This window comes from Orycteropus afer, unplaced genomic scaffold (assembly GCF_000298275.1).
Source record: "Orycteropus afer afer isolate SDZICR_OR568_19922 unplaced genomic scaffold, OryAfe1.0 scaffold00104, whole genome shotgun sequence".
NCBI lineage: Eukaryota > Metazoa > Chordata > Mammalia > Tubulidentata > Orycteropodidae > Orycteropus > Orycteropus afer.
In genome coordinates, this window is record NW_006921691.1 from 8,343,628 (window position 1) to 8,366,561 (window position 22,934).

The 22,934-nt window shown below is 42.5% G+C and overlaps 1 protein-coding gene across 1 annotated transcript in view; it reads left to right on the forward strand.

Moving 5' to 3' along the window:
• ANKDD1B (ankyrin repeat and death domain containing 1B) overlaps positions 1–22,934 on the forward strand; it is a 102,873-nt gene that overhangs the window by 41,363 nt on the left and 38,576 nt on the right. The window contains 2 exon segments of the mRNA XM_007943372.1: positions 15,002–15,100; positions 19,654–19,752. Of these exon segments, the coding sequence (XP_007941563.1) occupies positions 15,002–15,100; positions 19,654–19,752 (198 nt within the window).

Consider the following 22,934-nt stretch of genomic DNA (forward strand, 5'->3'; position numbering starts at 1 on the left):
TGCTCTTCTGGCCTGCTTCATTGGGTGTCCCTGAGTTTCCCCTCCTCACCTAATCCCTTCGGCTGATTGCTCTTCTCTTTGGCTTCCTGGGTTTTACCCCTTTCTCCTGCTCTTCCGGCCTACTCTGTGCTACGCCTGTGCTTACCTTGGCTTCCATAATCAACACTAATGGAAGCAATAGTCAGACATCAGACAACATATTGCACCAGGCAAAATGTGCTGCAAAAGACCTCTTTAAAGTACTGAAGAGCAAAGTGTCTCTTTTAAGACAAAGGTGTGCCTAACCTAAGAGATGGTATTTTCAATCACCTTGTATGCCTGTGAAACCTGGACAGTGAATAAGGAAGACCGAAGAAGAGTTGATGCTTTTGAGTTGGGGTGTTGGAGAAGGATGATGAAAGTACCATGGACTCCCAGAAGAACTAACAAATCAGTCCTGGAAGAAGTGCAGCTGGAATGCTCCTTGGAAGAAAGAATGGCCAGACTTCATCTCACCTACTTTGGTCATGTTGTCAGAAGGGAGCATTTCCTAGAGAAGGATAGCATGCTTGGTAAAGTGGAAGGTCAATGTAAAAGGGGAAAGCCCTCAACAAGATGGAGTAACACAGTGACTGCAACAATGGGCTCAGGTATAGCAAGGATTGTGAGGCTGGCACAAGCCTGGGCAGTGTTTTGTTCTGTTGTATATAGGGTTACTATGAGTTGGAGCTGACTCAACAGCACCTAAAAATAAAAACACAGGATTGTTGCAATATTTAACTATGCTAAAGCACATAGTCTTGGCAATCTAAGCTTGACACATAGTGTTGTTGTTATATGCCGTCAAGTCGGACCCGACTCATAGTGACCCCTCCTTGGGTTTCCGAGGCAGTATCACTATGGAAGTAGATTGTCCCATCTTCCTTCCAAGGAGTGGCTGGTGGGTTTGAACCACCAGCCTCCTGGTTAGCAGTTAGGTGCTTTAGGCACTATGCTACCAGAGATGCTCATAAATGCTACATGTTAGTATTAAGGGGTGTTTCAGGCTGGTGCAAATTGTTAATGTGCTCAACTGCTAGCTGAAAGGTTGGAGTTTCAAGACCACCCAGAGGCACCTAGTAAGAAAGATCTGGTGATCTTCTGAAAAATTAGTAATTGGAACCCACAGTTCTAGTCTGGCACATGCGGGGTTACCATGACTTGGAATCAACTCCATGGCAACTGGTATTATTATTAAGAGTAAAATACAAGAACACTCAGTTTCTCAAGTAATTTCATTCCATGGCAGGGGAAAATTAATTTTAATTTTAATTTTTTTGTTAGAATGGAGAAACACCATTCTTTTTGTCTATTGAAGGAAGTCATGAAGAATCCAGCAAAGTGCTCCTGGAAGCAGGAAGTGATATCAACTTTCCAAATAGAGTATGTTTTCTTTGCCATGTTCACTCAAGCAGTGGGAAGAACTCAAAATATTCTTTGGAGGATCCATCCCTGCATTTATCCTCTCACTAGGTTTTTTTTTTTTTTTTTTTTTTAATTAATGTTTATAATATGCTTTGTGGTAAGAATTAATGATTTACCTCTGCTATTCCCTAATTAGGAGCTTTGGTGGCTTAGCAGTGAAAGCATTCAGCTGCTAAACAGGTCAGCAGTTCAAATCCACCAGCCGCTTTGTGGGAGGAAGACAAGGCAGTCTGCTTCCATAAAGATTTATAGCTTTGGAAACCCTATCGAGCTGTTGTACTCTATCTTAAAGGGTCACTATGAGTTGCTAGGGACTCAATGGCAGTGGGTTTGGTTTGAGTTTTGTATTCCCTGATTGACATGTTTTCAAAAGGAACACCATTCTTTCCATTTCCAATTTAAAACTTCACATGGTCAGTCTGGAACCTGAAGAAGGCAGGATGGTGCAGTGCAAAGATGGATTCAGATGACCTGCTTCTGGTTTGGGGTTTATCTACCAGCTGGTGACTCTACATTCCTTAACCTCTAAGAGCCATGCCAAAAGGCCAAGGAGGCTGCATCTTCTGACCTCCTCTAACCCCACAAGGGGAAGACAGAATCGTCATCAGTAGCCCAAGGCCTATTCCTGCGAGGCCAGACATGCTGCCTCCCTTCAGCCCTTTCAAAAACCCTGACACCAACCGTTCCTCCAGCAGAACTCACCACCTCTCTGCTGGGTTTGATAATTCCCTGCAGTGGCCACATAGAGCTCACAGATTATGGGGTTTATTAGGGAAGCAACAAGCTGCATTCAAGTTCAGGAACACACTCAGTCTCTTTCAGCCCACTGTCTCTCAGCCGACAGTCTGTCTCCTAGCAGTGCATGTCTCTCGATGTCTCTCTCAGCAGTACGCATCTCTCTCCCAGCAATGCGTGTCTCTTGGGTCTCCCAGCTGGCAGTAAGAGACTCCTAGGAGGGCTCCTTTTGAGCCTGGCAGAGTGATCAAACTAACCAATCCCAATATCAGAATTCTATACACCTGTGAGAGAGCAAACTTCCAAAAAAATTACTTCATGCTGCTCCCAACAGAGTGGTGACCCAGTGGCCTAATGGATAAGACATCAACCTCCAGAACTGGGGGTTTTGGGTTTGAGTCCCATCTGGGTCACATGAGAATTAATTTTAGGAGCTCTGATAGTGTAGTGCCTAAGGCATTTGACTGCTAACCAGAAGGCTGGTGGCTCAAACCCACCAGCCACTCCTTGGAAGGAAGATTGTGAAATCTACTTCCGCAGTGATACTGCCTCAGAAACCCAAGGAGGGGTCACTATGAGTTGGATCTGACTTGATCTCAGTGAGTTTGGGTTTTTTTTGAGCTCCCAACAGATATAGCCTAGGTGGATAACTTGAATAATTGGGAGCTACTCAGTTGCTCACAGCAAATTCCACCACGGAGTTTACAGAGACTTATGGCTAGAAAAGCCACTCTATGTAATTTACTACACTGCAAGCCAGTTTCTGCATCTACAAAACTGGGCTAACAAAATGGTCGTTTTATCAGTCCTGTGGCATCCTTCCCTCAGACGGAAGGTTGGGCAATCTACTTCTGTAGTGACACTGCCTCGGAAACCCAAGGAGGGGTTGCTATGAGTCAGGTCCAACTCCATGACACATAACAACAACAACAACATGGCATCCTTCTATCCAGCCAGCCATTCAGTTTTTCATTCAGCAAACATCTGTTGAGTGCCTAACAACAACAACAACAACATGGAATTGTAATGAGAATGAAAATCATGTTGGTAATTGAATGATTAATGAAGGAATATCCTAAAATAAATGAGTCTCCAAACCCAAAAACCAAACTCACTGCCATTGAGTCGATTCCAACTCATAGCTACCCCCTGTGGGTTTCCAAGGCAGTAAATCTTTATGGAAGTAGGTTGCCCAGTCTTCCTTCCACAGAGTGGCTGGTGGGTTTGAATCACCAGCCTTGTGGCTGGCAGTCAAATGCCTTAGGCACTAAGCCACCAAAGCTCCTTAAACAATAAGACTATTAGGAAATCTAGGAATGTGTTTCTTCAGATGTCTACTGGGACTCTGGATTTTCTTGCTCTGTAAAATGATGACTGACGAGGCTCTAAAAACATACATTTAGATCCATGCATCCATCCACCCATCCAGACACCCAGCCAGCCAGCAAACATCTGTTGCATACCTATTTCTTGTTAAGCCTGTTTTGGTGTGGAGGATATGGAGGTTAAAGGCGTCATCTCTATTCTCAAAGAACTTTCAGTCTAGTGTCTATAATCTTGGAAATAATTGTAATTGTAATATTCATTATTGATTATGTAATCAATGAGGTCTTTTGAGATAGAAACTGTATCATTATCTTCATTTTTAAAATGAAAAACTGGAGTTTAGAAGGGTTAAATAACTCAGCTAGGACCATACAACCAACCAAACGCAGTGGAAGCATTCAAACTCAGCTCTGACTCCAGGGCCTGAGCTTTAAAACACTACAATGGCCTTGTCTTCAGAGAATTTATTTTCTTTTTCAAATTAGTTTAAAAATTATAATGAAAATAACTCATGACAAAAATGTTAACAGTATTGAAAAGTCTATAATAAAATGTGTCTCACTCCAACCCCACAACCCAGTTTCATTCTTCAGAACTAACATTATTATAGTTTATTTAATCTTCCAGAATTTTCCATGAATTCACATGGAAAATGTGATTAAGCCCACACTATACAGACCAATACTACATAAATGTTGTGGTGTGTGTATATACATACATATATAACATATAATATATATAATATATAATATGTACATATATTGTACATGAAATGAATTGAAAATAGTGTGAGTTGATGCCCACTGAAGGAGCTTTGGTGGCATAGTGCCTAAGGCATTTGACTGCTAACCAGAAGGCTGGTGGTTAAAACCCACCAGCCACTCCATGGAAGGAAGACTGGGCAATCTAGTTCTGTAAAGATTTACTGCCTCAGAATCCCAAAGGGGGTCGCTATGAGTCAGAATCAACTCTGGCAGTGAGTTTCTTTTTTGTTTTTTGGATGTTACAAGGTTATTTATGCAGTAAGTAAACACAAAATAAAGAATTCATGGGGATCATGAAATATTCAGAATTTGGAGAGCTATGCTGCATTTTAGTCACTGCATATGTCTTGCCTCCCTTGTTCCTGATCCACATCCATCCATGAGTCCCTGGAAAGGCCTCCTTGGTTAGGAAGATCCTCGTATGCATGCTCCTTTGTTCTGTACCCTGCCACACTTCTGTCCTTCATTATTTTGCCCTCAAAAGGTTTCTGATTTATAATTGCTTTCACATGCACATGTTCTCCCCACCCAGCTAAGACTGCAAGCTCTACATGCTAGATACCCATGTAGCCATAACCTCAGCTGCCTTGTTAACAGGCTCTAGGCAGCCTGAAAATTGTTCTGAGACCATGTTTCAACTTTACAATTTTCTGGAGTTTTCCCTCTGAGTTCATTAACACACTTCCTGGATCAACAACTTCAACCTCCACTGTCCATACCTGTCTTCCCCAGCCCAGTGAAGACCCTGGGGAAATACCCAAATGTTAAGCAAGAAGCCAGCAGCATAGACACATTAACACAGGGATGGGTTTGATTTTAGTTTTCATTCACACTTGTAGGTAGTTATTATATTTGATCATGAAAATGCTTTACCTGCTGACACTGATTATCCTTGATCTCCAGGAGATTGCTTTTGTGTTCACCACACCCAACCAAGACCAAAAACTCATTCTGACTCAGCAACTCTATAGGACAGAGTAGAATTGCCCCATTGGGTTTCCAAGACTATAAATCCTTACTGAAGCAGACTGCTACAACATTCTCCCATGGAGTGGCTGGTGGATTCCAACTGCCAATCTTTTGTTTGGCAGCTGAGTGCTTTAACCACTGTGCCATCAGGGCTCCTTCCCTTACCAAAGGAAGGACGTGAAAGGGTTGAGTTATTTCCAAGTAGGTAATAGGAGATTATGGATTTAGAAGAGGTAGAGAAGTTTTCCTTCATTTTGTTAAATTGAGAGGCTACTCAGAGTTAGGTTAACAGGCCCTCTTTAGGGCCTTGTTAACTGCCCGTAGTCCAAGTAAGGCTTTTGTATGCCCCTTTGTTGTTGTTCGTAGGGCCTAAAAACTCATATTTCTGAAATTCCCAGGTGTATAGTAGAGCTGACAAGGGAGAAGGTTGCAGTCACTTCTTCGTCACAGCCAGCTACCCAGAGGGACCAAGTAGTTGAACCTATGGGCTTCGGTCCATAGTCACAGGGCACATCAAGCTTAATTGGCATAACAAACTACACAAAACATTGTTCTACCTCCCACTTTGGTGAGTAGCGACTGAAATCTTAAAAGCTTGCAAGCAGCCATATAGATGCAACGATGGGTCTCTCCTCGTCCAGAGCAAAGAAGAATGAAGAAAACCAAAGATTCATGGAAACAATTAGTTGGTGACTGGTACCCCACATGATCCTCAGCCTACGCGACTATGAGACCGGAAGAACTAGATGGTGCCCGGCTACCACTGGCAACCACTCAGACGGGGATCTATGTAGGAGATCCTGGATAAAGAGGGAGAACAATGTAGAACAAAACTCAAAATCATTTGGAATAAAGAAAAAGGGGGGGACCAGGTTTGCTGGTCTGATAGAGCTTCATGGAACCACTGAGACTATGGCCCCTAGCTGCCCTTCAGGTCTGGAACTGAGCATACACCTGTGACTTTCAGACAAACAAAAGACAGGCATATGAGTTGAACATTACCTGAGGTAAATATACTCCTTGGAGAGAACAATCATGGGAGAAAGAATGGCTGTGTATGCACAGGGAGACAGTTCAGGGGGCAGAAGTGCATGGAGGGATGGACACAAGGAAGAGGTAACTATAGGGAGGAAGTGGGAGAGGAGCTGTTGCATTCTGGTAAATTGTAGTCAATGTCATGAGACAAAGTGTATGTGAACTGTTGTATGGAAAGTGAATTTGCTCTGTAAATTTTCACCTAAATCACAATTGAAAAAAAAAAAAAACCCTCGTATTTTTGGAAACTGTACTACATATGTTATTAAACATATTTAAATGTCCTCACATCCCGCATTAAATAATTTTTGTTTGCCCATAAATTATTTTAAAGGCTTTTAAAATTTTTGCTTTTAATATTATTTGGCTAGGAAAAAAAAATCATTTGTGATTGACTTTGATTTCTTAGAACTCTGTGTACACACTTGGGAACATGGGTGAGGTGAAATATTTTAAACCACAAATTGTTTACAAATGAAGTGAATATTTTATGAATTTTACATTTAACAATCAATGGAGTATGACTATGTCAATTAAAAATTTATTCACTTCAATTTCGAGGTTTTCTTTTAGTGTCTTGGAATGCATAATATTTGAAATTTAGGTTTCAACATTTCTTTGACCCTTAAACAGTCTGTAGGCCCTACATACTGTGTTGTAGTGCCTCAGGGGTAAGATCTACAGCTCCTCCTGTGGTGAGATCACCAGCCTTGAGTTCCTCACAGACTTGTTCCTGCCTTAGGAGGCTTCAGATCTTCCCAGTGCGGGTGCTTCTTTCTATTCTGGTATCAGTTTAAATGTCATCATATCCAAGTAGCCTTCCTTGATCATCTACTGGAAAATAACTACTCAGTCATATTATTTTACTTCTGTCTATAGCACTTATCACTAGCTAATACTATTCTCTTAGTAATATCTAGAATCTAGTAAATATATTTATTCTAAATATATTGATTTACACAAGGGACACACACATAGCTGCTGTCAGGTAGATCTTGGCTCAAGGCAAAGAATACTTGTGTATTCTTTGTGTTTTTATTACTTGTGTTTTATTGACTATGCAAAGGCATTCGATTGTGTGGATCATAACAAATTGTGGATAACATTGAGAAGAATGAGAATTCCCGAACACTTAATTGTACTCATGAGGAACCTGTACATTTACCAGGAGACTGTTTGAACAGAACAAGGGAACACTGCACAGTTTAAAATCAAGAAGAGAGTGCATCAGGGTTGTATCCCTTCCCCATACTTACTCAATCTCTATGATGAGCAAATAATCCAAGAAGCTAGACTATATGAAGAAGAATGTGGCATCAAGATTGGAGGAAGAATCATTAACAATCTGTGATGTGATACGCTGTTGACACAACTTTGCTTGCTGAAAGTGAGGATGACTTGGGGCACTTACTGATGAAGATTGAATAACACAGTCTGCAGTATGGATTACATCTCAATATAAAGAAAACAGAAATCCTCACAACTGGACCTATAAGCAGCATCATGATAAATGGAGAAAAAAATTGAGGTTGGCAAAGAATTCACATTGCTTGGTTCTGTAATCTATGTCAATGGAAGCAGCAGTCAGGACATCAGATGACATATAGCAGTGGGCAAGCCAGCTGCAAAGGACCTCTTTCAAGTGCTGACAAGCCAAGATTTCTCCTTGAGGACTAAGGTGCACCTGACACAAACCATGATATTTTCAATCACCTCATATGCATGTGAGAGCTGGACAATGAATAAAAAGACCGAAGAAGAGTTAATGCTTTTGAATTGTGGTGCTGGCAAAGAATACTGAAAATACCATGGACCGCTAAAAGAACTAGCAAATCTGTCCTGGAGAAAGTGCAGCTGAAATGCTCCTTGGAAGAGAGAATGGCCAGACTTCGTCTCACCTACTTTGGTCGTGTTGTCAGAAGGGACCTTTCCCTGGAGAAGGATGTCATGCTTGGTAAGGTGGAGGGTTGACGAAAGAGGGGAAGGCCTTCAACGAGATGGATTGACAAGGTGCCTGCAACGATGGGCTCAAGTATAGCAAGGATCATGGAGCTGGGGCGGGATTGGGCAGTGTTTCGTTCTGCTGTGCACAGGGTCACTATGAGTCAGAAATGACTTGACAGCACCTAAAAACAACATATTGATTTACTGACCTAATAGTTGGCCAATCCGTAGATGAATTGATTGTCTACATGCACTGGAATGTAAACCTTATAATAGCAGAGATTGTTAGTCTAATTCACCAGCAGATCCTTCCAATTTTTTGTGGAATGGCTATAATGGTAGTTATTATTATCATACACATTTATTAGTTCATTTATACTCCCACTATTACTAGGCTTGAAAGAAAGAGGTAGGATGCTATGATGGGCAGAATAATGCCCCTTACCCCAAGCCATAATATTCTCAGTCGCTTCTTATGCATATGAAAAGCTGGACAATGAATAAGGAAGACTGAAGAAGAGTTGATGCTTTTGAGTTACGATTTTGGTGAAGAATACTGAAAATACCATGGGTTACTAGAAGAAGGAACAAATCTGTCCTGGAAGAAGTGCAGCCAGAATGCTTCTTGGAAGTGAGAATGGCCAGACTTTGTCTTACCTACGTTGGTCATGTTTTCAGAAGGGACCATTCCCTGGAGAAGGAAATCATGCTTGATAAAGCAGAAGCTTAGTGCAAAAGAGAAGGACCTTCAGAGAGATGGATTGCACACACAGTGGCTGCAACAGTAGGCTCAAGTAGCAGTAATTGTGAAGATGTCACCACCAGGCAATGTTTTGTTCCGTTGTACATAGGGTCACTATGAGTCAGAACTGACTCCATGGTACCTAACAACAACATGTGGTTGCAGTCAGATGTCAGCCAGGACTTCAGTCATTCGAAGGTTTAACTGAGTTGGATGCCCAAGATGGCTCACTCTTACAACTGGCAGTTGATGCTGGCTGTGGGTTGCCGCTCTTATGGGGCTGTTGACCATACACCAAAACACAGGTGTCTCCATATGTCTTGGCCTTTTCACAGCAAGGCAGCTGGTTCCAAGAGGAAGCATTACAAGACCAAGCATGACAAGAAGCAGGAAGCAGAAGCTGCCAGACAGTTAAGAACTATGCCTGGACCTGGCACAATATCACTCTATAATATTCTATTGGCCAAATAAAGTACAAGGCCCACCTAGATTCCAGAGGGGTGAAGAAATAAACCCTACCTCTTGATGGTGGAGTGGCAAGGTAATATTGCAAAAGAGCATGTAAGATAAGAGATACTAAGGCAGCCAATTTATAAAAATATAATTTCCTACAACATCTTTATTTTAAAGACCTAAAAACACTATGTAGCAATCTTACAATGAATCAATTAAGAACTAATTCATTGACCTTGTATTATGGCATGGCAACACCATACTGGGCATTGTGAAAGGAGGCAGAATCACTGAGATCCAGGTACTACCTTCAAGCAACTTGCCAACTATCTTGGACATTTTATTAGTGTTCTAGGGCTGCTGTAACAAAATGTCACAAACTGGCTCCTTATAAGAACGGAAATTTATTGTCTCACAGTTCTGGAAATTGAGAGTTCAAGATGAGGGTGTTGGACATGTTTATTCCTTCTGAGGGTTTCAGGGAGCATCTGTTCCATGCCTCTCTCCTAGCTTCTGGTAGCTCCAAGTGTTCCTCAGTTTGCGGCCGCAGTGCCACATAACACCATTTCTCTGTGTCTGTGCCCTTTTAGTTGTCAACCTTGGGCTTGTCAGTCTCAGCAGCCAGAAGCTGAGTAAAGAAAAGCCTCTTTACTGGCTTTTAGTGGGCCAGGAGCAGGAGGCAGAACTGAAACCCAAGGTTGAGGGGGTTTCACGTAGCCCTTGGAGCCTGGCGCTTTGAACTGGGATTTAGAGCCTCCAAACGGTAAGAGAATAAACTGTTTCTTCAAGCCATATGTGGTATATGTGGTATATTCATGTCAGAGCGGCACAAGGTAACCAATACAGGCACTAATGTGAAGACACCTGAGCACAGGGGACAGAGGAGTCAGCCAGTAACAGAGCAAATGAGAGGTGCTAGAGGAGTTGAATGAAAGAGCAATGAGGAAATACTGGGCATGGATAGAAATCACGCCAACCTCTGAAGCCATATCTGGAAGAAGGAGAGCTGGTAGTTAACTACAGACAGGCAGACAAGTGTTGAGGTACTTCTTTGGGCCAACCCCATATCAGCTATTTTTGTTCAAGAAGGGGGTTCGTAGAGTTTATAGAAAGAAGACTTGTTTCTAGTCCACTTTATACTTCCAGGAGAAGGGGGAACAAAGGAAAACAAAAAACTCTGTTGCTCTCAAGTCTGAGTCATAGAGGCCCCATGGGACAGAGGAGAACTGCCCCACAGGGTTTCCAAGGTTGTGATCTTTTTTTTTTTTTCAGAAAAAAAAATTTTATTGTGATTTTTGGTGAAAGTTTGCATAGCAAGTTAGGTTCTTATTTGACAATTTCCACACAAATTGTTCAGTGATACTAGATGCATTCATCACAATGTATCAGCATTCTCTTTAATTGTATTCTGTTTGTTCTCTTCGCAGTACTCTAGTTTCCTTGCCCCCCTTATCTTCTCATCTTTGCTTTTGAGTAATTGTTGATCTTTTTGTCTCATACTGATGGTTTTCAATAAGGAACTCTGGTGGTGGTAGTGCTTTAGGCATTTGACAGCTAACCAGAAGGTTGGAGGTTCAAACCCACCAGCCACTCCACGGAAGGAAGACTGGGCAATCTACTTCTGTAAAGATTTACCATCTGGGGAACCCAAAGGGGTTGCTATGAGTCGGAATTGACTTGATGGCAGTAAGTTTGGTTTTTTTTTTTTGGTGGTTTTTAAGTAGAGCACTGATCTTACGGGTAATACTCTTTATTTTGTATGGCACTCTGCTATTTCACTAAAAGGTGATCTCAGAGGATAAGCCCACTTACAGGCTTAGTGTGGTTCAGGGTGACAGTCTCAGGGAGTCCTCTGCTTTCTACCATTCTAGTTTGACTGGCTTCTTCCTGCCCCCTTAATAAGTATTTGAGTTCTGTTCCATATTTTTCTCCTATTCTATCCAGGACCAACTATTGTGACCCTGGTTAGAAGAGTCAGTGATTGTAGCTGAACATCATGTAGTTCTCTGGTCTCAGGGTAGATGAGGTTGTGGCTTGTGTAGACTTGTTTCTTTTCTGAGGTTTTGGTTACCTTCTTACCATTTTGCTTCTGGCAGGTAGATACACATAGTTAGATGACCACTAGCAAGCTTTTAAGACCCTAGACACTTCTCACTTCACTAGGATGCAGATCTTAATTTTTGTGAACTATGTCATACCAATTGACTGAGTTGTTCTATGAGACTATAATCTTAAACCTTCAAACCCAGATTAATGTTGGAAGGTGTTTGATTGTCTGAGGAGTATCCATATTTGTGTATCGAATGAACATATGTGCTTGCATCCAAGCATTTGTATTTATACATAGGAGCTCTGGTAGCATAGTGGCTAAGACACTTGCCTGCTAACCAGACGGCTGGTGGTTCAAACCCACCAGCCACTCCTCGGAAGGAAGGTTGGGCAATCCTACTTCCGTAGTGATACTGCCTCGGAAACCCAAGGAGGGGTCGCTATGAGTCAGGTTTGACTTGACGGCACATAACAACAACAACAACATAGATGAGGAAGGAGCTCTGGTAGTGTAGTGCCTAAGGGACTTGACTGCTAACCAGAAGACTGGTGGTTCAAACCCACAGTCCAAACTTGGAAGGAAGGTTGGACAATCTACTTCTGTAGTGATACTGCCTGTCAGCTCTGACTCAACGGCAATAATGACAATAGATGAGGAACCTGTAAAGGGCTATCATTTGAACAGAACAAGGGGATACTACATGATTTAAAATAGGGAAGGGTGTGTATCAGGGTTCTATCCTTTCATCATACTTATTCAATTTGTACGCTGAGCAAATAATCCGAGAAGCTGGACTATATGAAGAAGAATGTGGCATTAGAATTGTAGGAAGACTCATTAACAACTTGCAATATGCAGATGATATGCTTGCTGAAAGTGAAGAGGATTTGAAGCACTTATTGATGAAGATTAAAGACTAAAGTATGCAGTATGGATTACATCTCAACACAAAGAAAATGAAAATCCTCACAACTGGACCAATTAGCAACATCATGATAAGTGGAGAAAATATTAAATTTGTCAAATATTTCGTATTACTTGGATCCACAGTCAACACCCATGGAAGCAGCAGTCAAAAAATCAGATGTCATATTGGACTGAGTAAATCTGCTGTAAAAGATCTCTTTACAATGCCGAGGAGAAAAGATGTCTCTTTGAAGACTAAGGTGCACCTAATGCAAGCCATGATGTTTTCAATAGCCTCATATGGATGTGAAATCTGGAGAATGAATAAGGAAGACTGAAGATGAGTTGAGTTGTGATGTTGGCAAAGAATGCTGAAAATACCATGGACTTCCAGAAGAATGAACAAATCTGTTCTGAAAGAAGTGCAGCCAGAATACTCCTTGGAAAAAGAACGGCCAGACTTCGCCTCACCTACTTTGGTCATGTTATCAGAAGAAACTGTTCCCTGGAGAAGGATATCTTGCTTGGTAAAGGGGAGGGTCAGTGAAAAAGGGGAAAGCCCTTAATGAGATAGATTGACACTGTGGCTGCAATGATGGGCTCAAGTATAGCAAGGATTGTGAGGATGGTACACAATCAAGCAGTGTTTCATTCTGTTGTACATAAAGTCCCTGTGAGTCAGAGCCAACTCAATGGCACCTAACAACAGTGACACAGATACTTCTTTGTATGCTTACTTATGTACATACCTGTACCTACCCATATACTAATTTGCCAGTATCCATCCATAGGTGCTCAGACACTCATTTTTACTTTTGTGGTGCTGTGCTCATTGCACACACACTTGGTGACTCTTTTCCCATCACCCAATCTACTGTACTTCCCATCACCCAATCTACTGTACTACAGTAGGCATAGTGCATAAGGCACTTGACTGCTAACCAGAAGGTCAGTGGTTCAAACCCACCAGCCGCTCTGTGTTAGGAAGACTAGGTGATCTACTTGCATAAAGATTAACAGCCTTGGAAGGCCAATGAGGATTTCTATGAGTCTGAAACGACTTGATGGAAGAGTTTGGTTTTGGTTTTGGTTATCGTGTAAAGCATACTTCCCCCACCCATCCTCCTTCCCTGGTGACCACTAGTGAACATTGGTCTTTCTATATTTATCTATTTTTATCTCCTTATAAAAGAGGGATTGTGGTAGTTAAGGTTGTATTCAACTTGGCCGGGCCTGGTTGAGTGGTTGAGCAGTTGGTGGTAGTTATTCCCCATAATGAGATTGGCAGTCAACTCTGTGGTGTGATCTACCACAACAGCTGAGTAGCTGTTTTAGGGATGTGGTCTGCTTCTTGTATATAAGAAGCAGCTTTGGGAATGGTCTGTATCTTATGGCATGCTTGAACCCTGCATGGAGCTGTGTCATTGTTCAGCAGCCTTCCATGCTCTGCCAATCTTGGGACTTTCAGCAGACTTGAATCAATGGCCTGCCACATGGTTTGGTAACATTGGCACTGTGCCTTTTTACTTGTCAACTTTGGGCTTGTCAGTCTCAGCAGCCAGCAGCAATCTGAGTAAAGAAAAGCCTCTAGCTTCAGTGGACCAGGAGTAAGAGGCAGAGCTGAATGAAGCCCAAGGTTGAGGGGCTTTCTCCCAGCCCCTAGAGCCTAGCACTTAGAACTCAGAATTAAAGCCTCCAGATTGTAAGAGAATAAACTCCTGTTTATTAGAGCCATGCCATTTGTGGTATATTCCTGTCAGAGCTGCACTAGGTAACCAGAATAGGGATCATGCAATATTTTTCCTTGCATGCTTGATTTAGTTATTTCACTTAGCGTTATGCCCTCTAGGTCTATCCATATTATGTTTTGGGCCTCATCATTGTTCTTTATGGTTGTGTAGTATTCCATTGTATGTGTGAACCATAATTTGCTTATCCATTCACAGACCGATGGGCACTTTTGCCAATTCCAAGGCTATGATCTTTACAGAAGCAGACTGACACATCTTTCTCCCGTTGAAGGGCTGGTGGGTACAAACCTCCCACTCACTGATTAGCAGCCAAGTGCTTAAACATTGTGCCACCAAGGGCTCCTTCCAGGAGAAAAGAAAGAAGGATTTTACTGATATTTGCCTGATGCATATGATACCTAGGACGCTGACTCTTATTTTTTAAAATATTTTATATATTTGTGGTAGCAAAATATACAACACAATATGTATCTATTCACAATTTTTACATGAACAATTTGATAATATTTGTTACATATTTCACACGTGTCACCATTCTCGTTATCCTTACCTTTTTTGTTGAATCACTATTAATTTAGGCTCTCTGTTCCTTAAAGTTCTGTGCTTTAGATTGAACTGTTGTGAGATTAAGCTCAACTAGACAATTCTCTGTAAGAGCACTGTGCTCAAGGCAGACATTTTCTACTTATTGGGCTGGACTCTGGCTCTCTCTATGGGGGACACTTGGAGGTAACAGCCTCCCCCAAATAATTGGAAACACATTGAATTTTCTTTTTAAAATTATTATAATATTTAATTGTATTGAGTATTAGGTGACAAACACCAGAGAGCATGTTGGACTCTAATGGGGCCTCTCTTTGCCCTTTACATCTGTCTCTTGCAGTTCAAGGTCAATGCTTTGCAGATAGCAACACAGAATGGCCATGGATCGCTTGTCAATTTGCTCCTCGGGAAAAATGTTGATTTGCACCAGAAAGTAGAAGTGAGTCTATTACAATAACACAGGAGGCTTTGTCCCAGAGCTGAGAGGTGGAGTGGGGCAGAGAGATGCTCCTTGTAGATACACCTGGGAAGTGAGATGCTTCACAAAGGAGGGATTCTTTCTGGAAAGGTGGACTGACTTCTTTGGGATACTCTGTCTTAATCTTGAGAAATAAAATACAGAGGGTGAAATTTAGAAAGTCATTGAAATTCTAGAACAAAAAGAAATCTTTGTGTTTTCAATATTTATGTTTAGTGCAATAAAACTTTCTCATGTGCCTACAGATAATATTATTCTTATATTAAATTTGTCTGTCTGGGAAAATGATGAAGCTGCTGTGAATATGAAAAAGATAATTTTCTCCCTTCACTGAAATGATCTTGTTTTTCTTTTGAAAGTCAATCCCTTATACTGAGTTAGGTTTTCTAATGTTTGAATTGCTTTTGGTAGAATTAACAAAGGTCCTCTGTGCTGGAATTAGATGGGAAACATTCTTCTATTTTTCACCGTATTTTCTTTTCTCTGGTGAGAGTATTTTTCCTCTGATCTTGCTTATCCATTACTATTTATTGTATTAACGGACAAAAGGGAGGTGGTTTAAACCATGTCTGATTGTTTTTGGAGAGTGGTGTTCAGGGGAATTGGCTCTGAACTTGCCTGATCCAGGCCAAGGGCACTTCCTGCTTCCTTAGGAGGGGCTGGGCTGCAGCAGGGCAGCGGGCCATGGCAGGAAGGACACTGCCCATTCTCTGGGATGAGGAATGTTTTCTCCTTTTTATGTTCAGTGCTGCAAGGGAGAAGGTTATATTCCTCAGCAGAAGAGACCTGCACAGAGACACCTTCTCCTCCCTCTGCCTCCCCCATCAGCCTTCCTCAGCTCCCTTTTCTCTTGCTCACCACGTACAGTGTCTGACTTCCTTGTTGTTGTTGTTATGTGCCATCGAGTCGGCCCCGACTCATAGCGACCCCTCCTTGGGTTTCCGAGGCAGTATCACTACAGAAGTAGGATTGCCCAACCTTCCTTCCGAGGAGTGGCTGGTGGGTTTGAACCGCCAGCCGTCTGGTTAGCAGGCAAGTGTCTTAGCCACTATGCTACCAGAGCTCCCCTGACTTCCTTAGCTATGGTGTATTACCCTCTCATCTATCCATCTGTGTGCTGTGACCTCTTGCCAACTCACTACCTCTCTCTTCTATCAATCTACCTCTGTCTCCTGAGAAGGAGCCTGGTGCAGAGGGTAGAGTTGGACAATCTGGGTTCAAATCCTGCCCCTGCCACTTTCTAGCTCTGTGGCATGGTGGAAATTGTACAACCTTACGGTGCCTCCTATATAAAGTGGCAAATACAATATCTAACTTCTAGGGTTATTGTGAATGAAATGATTCCTGAGAAACACTCAGCCTGGGGTTTAAAAACAAGCATCAAGTGTTGGGCCAATGAGTGTGTTGTTGTTGTTGTTATGTGTCATTGAGTTGGACCCGACTCATAGAGACCCCTCCTTGGGCTGCCGAGGCAGTATCACTACGGAAGTAGATTGCCCAACCTTCCTTCTGAGGAGTGGCTGGTGGATTTGAACCACCAGCCTTGTGGTTAGCAGTCAAGTGCCTTAGACACTACGCTACCAGAGCTCCAATGAGTGTGTAGTAAGTAACATTATAAGCATATGTTGAGTGTGCCCATTGTTAGCATCATCTACATTTTCATATCACTTTATATTCTGTGTTAGTTTCCTTGGGCTATAACAAAGTACCACAAAGTGGGTGGCTTTAAACAACAGAAACTTATTTTCTCACAGTTCTGGAGGCAAGTAGTCTGAGATCAGGTGTTGGCCATGTTGATTCCTTCTGAAGCTTTGAGGGAGAATCTGTTCCATGCCCCTCTCACAGCTTCTGGTAGCTCCAGGAATTCCTTAGCTTGCAGTGTCCGATTGGTGTCCTCCCTCGGTGTGTGTCTCTGTGGTTCTTCTCTTTTATAAGAACAGCACTCAGATGGGATTAGAACCCACACTTCTTACGTATGACCTCATGTTAATGTAACTGATAACATCATTAAAGACCCTCTCTCAAATAAGTCATGTTCACAGGTCCCAGGGTTTAGGACTTTAACATATCTCTTTTTCTGGGGGGTGGGGTGGGCACCATTCAATCCATAGCATGCTATCTGCATCATCCACCGTCACACACGTCTGTGTTCACACTCTCCATTCACTTTGCTTTCAGCTGACTCTTCTCACAGTCTCACTAGATCTTCTGCCCTTGCTCTTTCACACCTGTACACCTCCCCTTCTCTTTTCCACTTCCCCCCCACTTTCACCACCCACACTAGGTGTCTGGGGAACCAAGAAAAGACCCCCAAAAGAACATGATTGCAAGGCACATGTTCTAATTACAGTAAAGAGATGACAAGGCCTCTCTTGTGATTGAATGTTTGCTTTTAGAGATGGCAAGGCCTCTCTGTGGTTGAATGTTGCTTTAAGAGATGGCAAGGTCTCTCTCACTGTTAAAATGCTTAATTGGCAATACATCAAAGTATTAAACTTAGATGTTATTCCAGTAGTCCATGTTTTTATTTAATTGGGATGTTTCATACTTTGGGTCACTGTGTCCTAGTAAACATTTATCGGTTTACACTCTTTATTCCTGAGGAGATTTCTGTGATTGTTTTAATTACCACCTGTTGTCCTTGAGCACGTAGAGGAATAAAACTTTAGCTCTGTAGAGAATAAGCTGATTGTATGGATTCCAAGACTAATGATGTAATCATGCACAAACATAAATAAAGTAGAACAAAGGTATCAGGGGTCGCTCTCACAGAACATGCAGGGCATCCACTGGCCCCCGTTCCTTAAAATAAAAAAGAAAAATCTTAATCCTTTCTTTTTGCTTCATTTTGTGACCTGTGTGGTTTTGCAGGACGTGGCATTGGTGCTCTTCACACTTGACTCTTTCTGACATCTTAACCACTTTTGCCCCTACTTCCTTTCACTGCTTTCTCCTTGCTGCCTCCTTTTTTTCCCCTCTCTACTCCTGGAGACATGTATTTTCTCATGACTCCGTGTACTAAGTGGGGCAGCTGGGTGGGAGGGAGACAGCAAGGAGAGACTACAGTCTAAGTGTGGAGGTGGGCACTGGTGCCTGGTAGGGCTGAGTTAGAAGACTTCTGGAATGGGGGAGAGGGACGAAGAAGCTCCAGATGAGATGTGGCCCGGAAGAAAGGTGTTTTGGCCCACAAACAAGGAGGAAGGGAGAGCAGACTGCAAAGGGCTTGGACTCTAGTATAGGGGGAAGGCTGAACAGAACAGGGGTCCTGAAGTGAGTAGAGACATTAGTCCCACAGGATGCTCAAAGAAGAAAGAACTCTAAATCAAACACATCCAGGAAATGCTGAATGTACATACTATACTATTTCCCCTTGTGGCTATTCCCACTGCCCTTTAGTTCTTTGAAGGCTCTGAGAAGTCCTGGAAGTAAGCCCTATATGATTGATCCTTTCTTATGCTTCACATTTGACAAAGCCTCTTTTGACCTCCAGGAAGGTCACCCCAGCCCTGCCACACCTATGCTCCATGTAATAACACTCTCTACTTCTCCTCCAAAGCTCTTATCGCACTTTGTATTTGTATGTTTGTGGATATTTATCTACCCCACTAGACTGGAAGGGCCCTCAGAATAGGCCATGCATATTTTGTTCACCACTAAATCCCTGGCATCCTGATAAGACCTTGGCCTTTAGTGGGTGCTCACTAGATTGTTCTGAATGAATGAAGGGAGAGATTGCTGGTGAGCAGGTTTGCCAGCAGCCTTCGGATGGGAGTGATCTCTGAGCACCGACTGAGCTTGCACTGTGCTGGGCAATGTTAGTAAACAAACAAACAAACCAAACCACTGCCATCAAGTCAATTCCGACTCATAGCAACCCCCATTGGGTTTCCAAGGCAGTAAATCTTTGCAGAAGTAGATTGCCTTATCTTCCTTCTGCAGAGCAGCTGGTGGGTTTGAACTGCCAACCTTCTGGTTAGCAGTCAAAAGCCTTAGGTACTGCACCACCAGATCTCCTTTGAGCAATGTTAATACCCAGGGGAAAATGTTTATACTCAGGAAAATGAGTTGCTTTTTTTTTTTTTTTTCCTAACTTTTTTTTTTTCTGTATGTGTGTAATTTGGGTGAAAGTTTACAGAGAAAATTGGTTTTCCTTTCAATAGTTCACACACATTTTGATTTGTGACATTGATTGCAATCCCCATGATGTAACAGCTCTCTTCCCACTTTCTCTGTGTTTACCATTTCCATTAGTCCTTCTTTCCTATCCCTTCCTGCCTTCTGAGCTTTATCCTGGGCAAATGGTGCCCTTTTGATCTTGTATGATTGGTTGTTCAAAGGAGTGCATATCTCCCTGTGGTGGTGTTCACATTGTAGGTCTGTCTATTGTTTGGCTAAAAGATGAGCCATGAGAGTGAGTTCTGTTCCAGGCTTGAAGGGTGTCTAATGAGTTGTTTTTTGACTTGAATGACTAAGCCAGCATCCCTTGGACTTGACATTTTTATTTCCTTCTGTAGCCTAAGGAGTCTCCTCTTCATTCAGCTGTTATCAACAACCACATCACTGTTGTAAACAGCCTGTTAACTGCACAACATGATATTGACATCTTAAATCAGGTAAGCCAGGCAAATCAGAACCCAGTCTATTTTCTTTCTTTTTTTTTTTAAATTTTATTTTGATTTGGGTGAAGATTTACAGAGTAAATGCACTTTTCATACAGCAGTTCACATATACTTTGTCTCATGTCGTTGACCAAAATTTACAATGCAACAGCTCCCCTCCCACTTCCTCCCCATAGTCACCTCTTCCCAGTGTCCATCCCTCCATACTCTTCTGCGCCCTGAGCTGTCTCCCTGTGCATAAGCAGCCCTTCCTTCTCCCATGATTGTTCTCTCCAGGGCGTGTGTCTACTTGAGGTAAATGTTTAACTCACATGCCTGTACTTTGTTTGGCTGGAAACCACAGGTGTGGGTTCAATTCCAGACCCGAAGGGCAGCTAGGGGCCATAGTTTCAGTGGTTCCACCAGGCTCTATTGGACCAGCAAACCTGGTCCCCAACTTCTTTTTTTTTTGCCTCCAAATGATTTTGAGTTTTGTTCCACATTGTTCTCCCTCTCTATGCAGGATCTCCTACATCCCTTCCAAGTGGATGACAGTGGTAGCTGGGCACCATCTAGTTCTTCTGGTCTCATAGTTGTATAGGTTGCAGATCGGATGGTGTACCAGTCGCTAGGACTGATTGTTTCCATTAATTTTGGTTTTCTTCTTTCTTCTTGACGAGGAGAGACCCACTGTTGCATCTAGATGGCAGCTTCCTAGCTTTTAAGATCCCAGTCGCTACTCGCCAAAGTAGGAGGTGGAACAATGTTTTGTATAGTATGTTATGCCAATTGAGCTTGATGTCCCCTGTGACTATGGTCCCAAGCCCGCAGGATCAACTACTCAATCGCTCTGGGTAGCTGGCTGTGACCAAGCAATGACCATAACCTTGCCCCTTGTCAGCTCTACTATACACCTGGGAATTCTGATCATTCACATAAACTTACAGGACCATTGTCTGCGAACCCTATATATGATCTTGGATACACTGCCCATTTAAACATACCTAATTGTTTAGCCTGTCCACCTTTCTATCCGTCCATATACCCGTGTTTGCTTTCACTGACAACTCAGTACTGTATATGCAAAAGCGTTCATATTTGTTGTCTGTACTTTCCATGTAACTCTCTATGTCTTTCTCATCCTCAATGCTGCCATATTGGTCACTCACATTTGGTACATTGACCTTCTCTTCACCCAAATCAATATTTATCTCTATCTATCTAACAGCGTTCCCTCCCCTCCCCTCCCACTCCTGGTAACCAACAAAGAAAATTTCCTCCAATAGATAAACCTTTCCTTAACTTTTACAATAACGGACTAATACAATATTTGTCCTTTTGTGACTGACTTATTTCACTCAGCATAATGTCCTCCAAGTTCATCCACGTTATGCGGTGTTTTGCAGATTCTACATTATTCTTTAGCATTGCATAGTATTCCATTGTGTGTATGTACCATAGTTTGGTTATCCATTCCTCAGTTGATGGACATCTAGGTTGTTTCCATGTTTTGGCTATTGTAAATAGTGCTGCGATGAATATCGGCGTGCATACATCTGTTCTTGTTATGGCTCTCACTTCTTTAGGGTATATACCTAATAATGGGATGGCTGGGTCAAATGGTATTTCTAATTCCAACTTTTGAAGGAATCGCCATACTGCTTTCCACAATGGTTGTACCATTTTACAGTCCCACCAGCAGTGTATGAGAGTCCCAATCTCTCCACAACCTCGCCAGCATTTGTTATTTTCTGTCTTGTTGAACTTTGATACTAGTGCTGGAGCAAGACGGTCTCTCATTGTTGTTTTGATTTGCATTTCTCTAATAGCTAATGATCCCAGTCTATTTTCTTATATTTAAATGCAGGGTCTGTTTGTTGTTGTTGTTGTTAATGTAACATCGAGTTGGACCCTACTCATAGCGACCCCTCCTTGGGTTTCTGAAGGTGGTATCACTAAGGAAGTAGATTGCCCCATCTTCCTTCCGAGGAGTGGCTGGTGGGTTTGAACCGCCAGCCTTCTGGTTAGCAGTCAAGTGCCTTAGGCACTATGCTACCAGAGCTCCCAGGGTCTGTTTAGTGGTGATTTTGATCAAGTTCAAGGTGCTCTAAAAATTCGTGGGAGGGATAAGTGCATTATATTTCTCCTGTAACCCTCACCCCTCCTCCCACTCACATGCTTTTACTGAAATGCACAACTGGGGTTCAGCCCAGTATAGTATTAAATTGCTTACTTCCAACAGACCCAGGACTTTTGACAGATAAACAGTAGCTCAGAGGTAAATTACCAGAGGCTCTTTAAATCAAAAGTCAGTCCCCAAGAGTGATATGTTGTAATTGGCAGGGAGCCCTTTGCCACAAGAAGGAAGGATTTTTTTTCTGTATTAGAGTTGGTAAATATGTCTTCCTTTTGCCTGAAGGTAAAAACAAAACAAAACAAAAACCTCTCCTGATATAAAAACTTTCCACGAATTCAATTAGCTGAAGCAGAATCAAATGCCTCATAAAAGGAGTTCATCCCTGGCTGAAATTGAAAGTACCCAGTTGCAATAATAACAAGGAAAGGGGTGGTGGTGTGTGAACTAAGGGTCTGCTCTCTGGGGCTTCGGGCTAAGTCTCCATGCTCCCAGAGGCCCTTTCTACTGGCTCAGACCCTTACCTGGCGAGGTGCCTGATGTGGGAGGGAGAACCCACGCCAACCTTCTGGCTGCTTCTCCTCAGAAAATTCTAAGCCCTCTCTAAGCTAAAGAGAAGCCACGGTAAGGTGGGCCTGCCAGTCCTACCCCGATAACCCAAAGCTGGGTGGCCCTCAGTTCCCCTATCTGCACCAGCATTGAGTCCGATCCCTGCAGTCTCCTCCAACCCTAACTTGTGAGCTAATTTTCAGTCTGAGCTGAATGGAGACTTATCTCCACTTCTGTCCACCCCAACCCACTTTTCTAGGAGCCCTTCTCCATCTTTTATTATCCTAAAATTTTGGGGATAAAACCTCTTGTTATTAAATATACACACATACAAACTAAAAACCAAAACCAAACTCACTGCCATGGAGTCGATTCAACTCATAGGGACCCCTCCTTGGGTTTCTGAGGCAGTATTTCTACGGAAGTAGATTGCCCAGTCTTCCTTCTGAGGAGTGGCTGGTGGGTTTGAACTGCCAGCCTTCTGGTTAGCAGTCAAATGTCTTAGGCACTATGC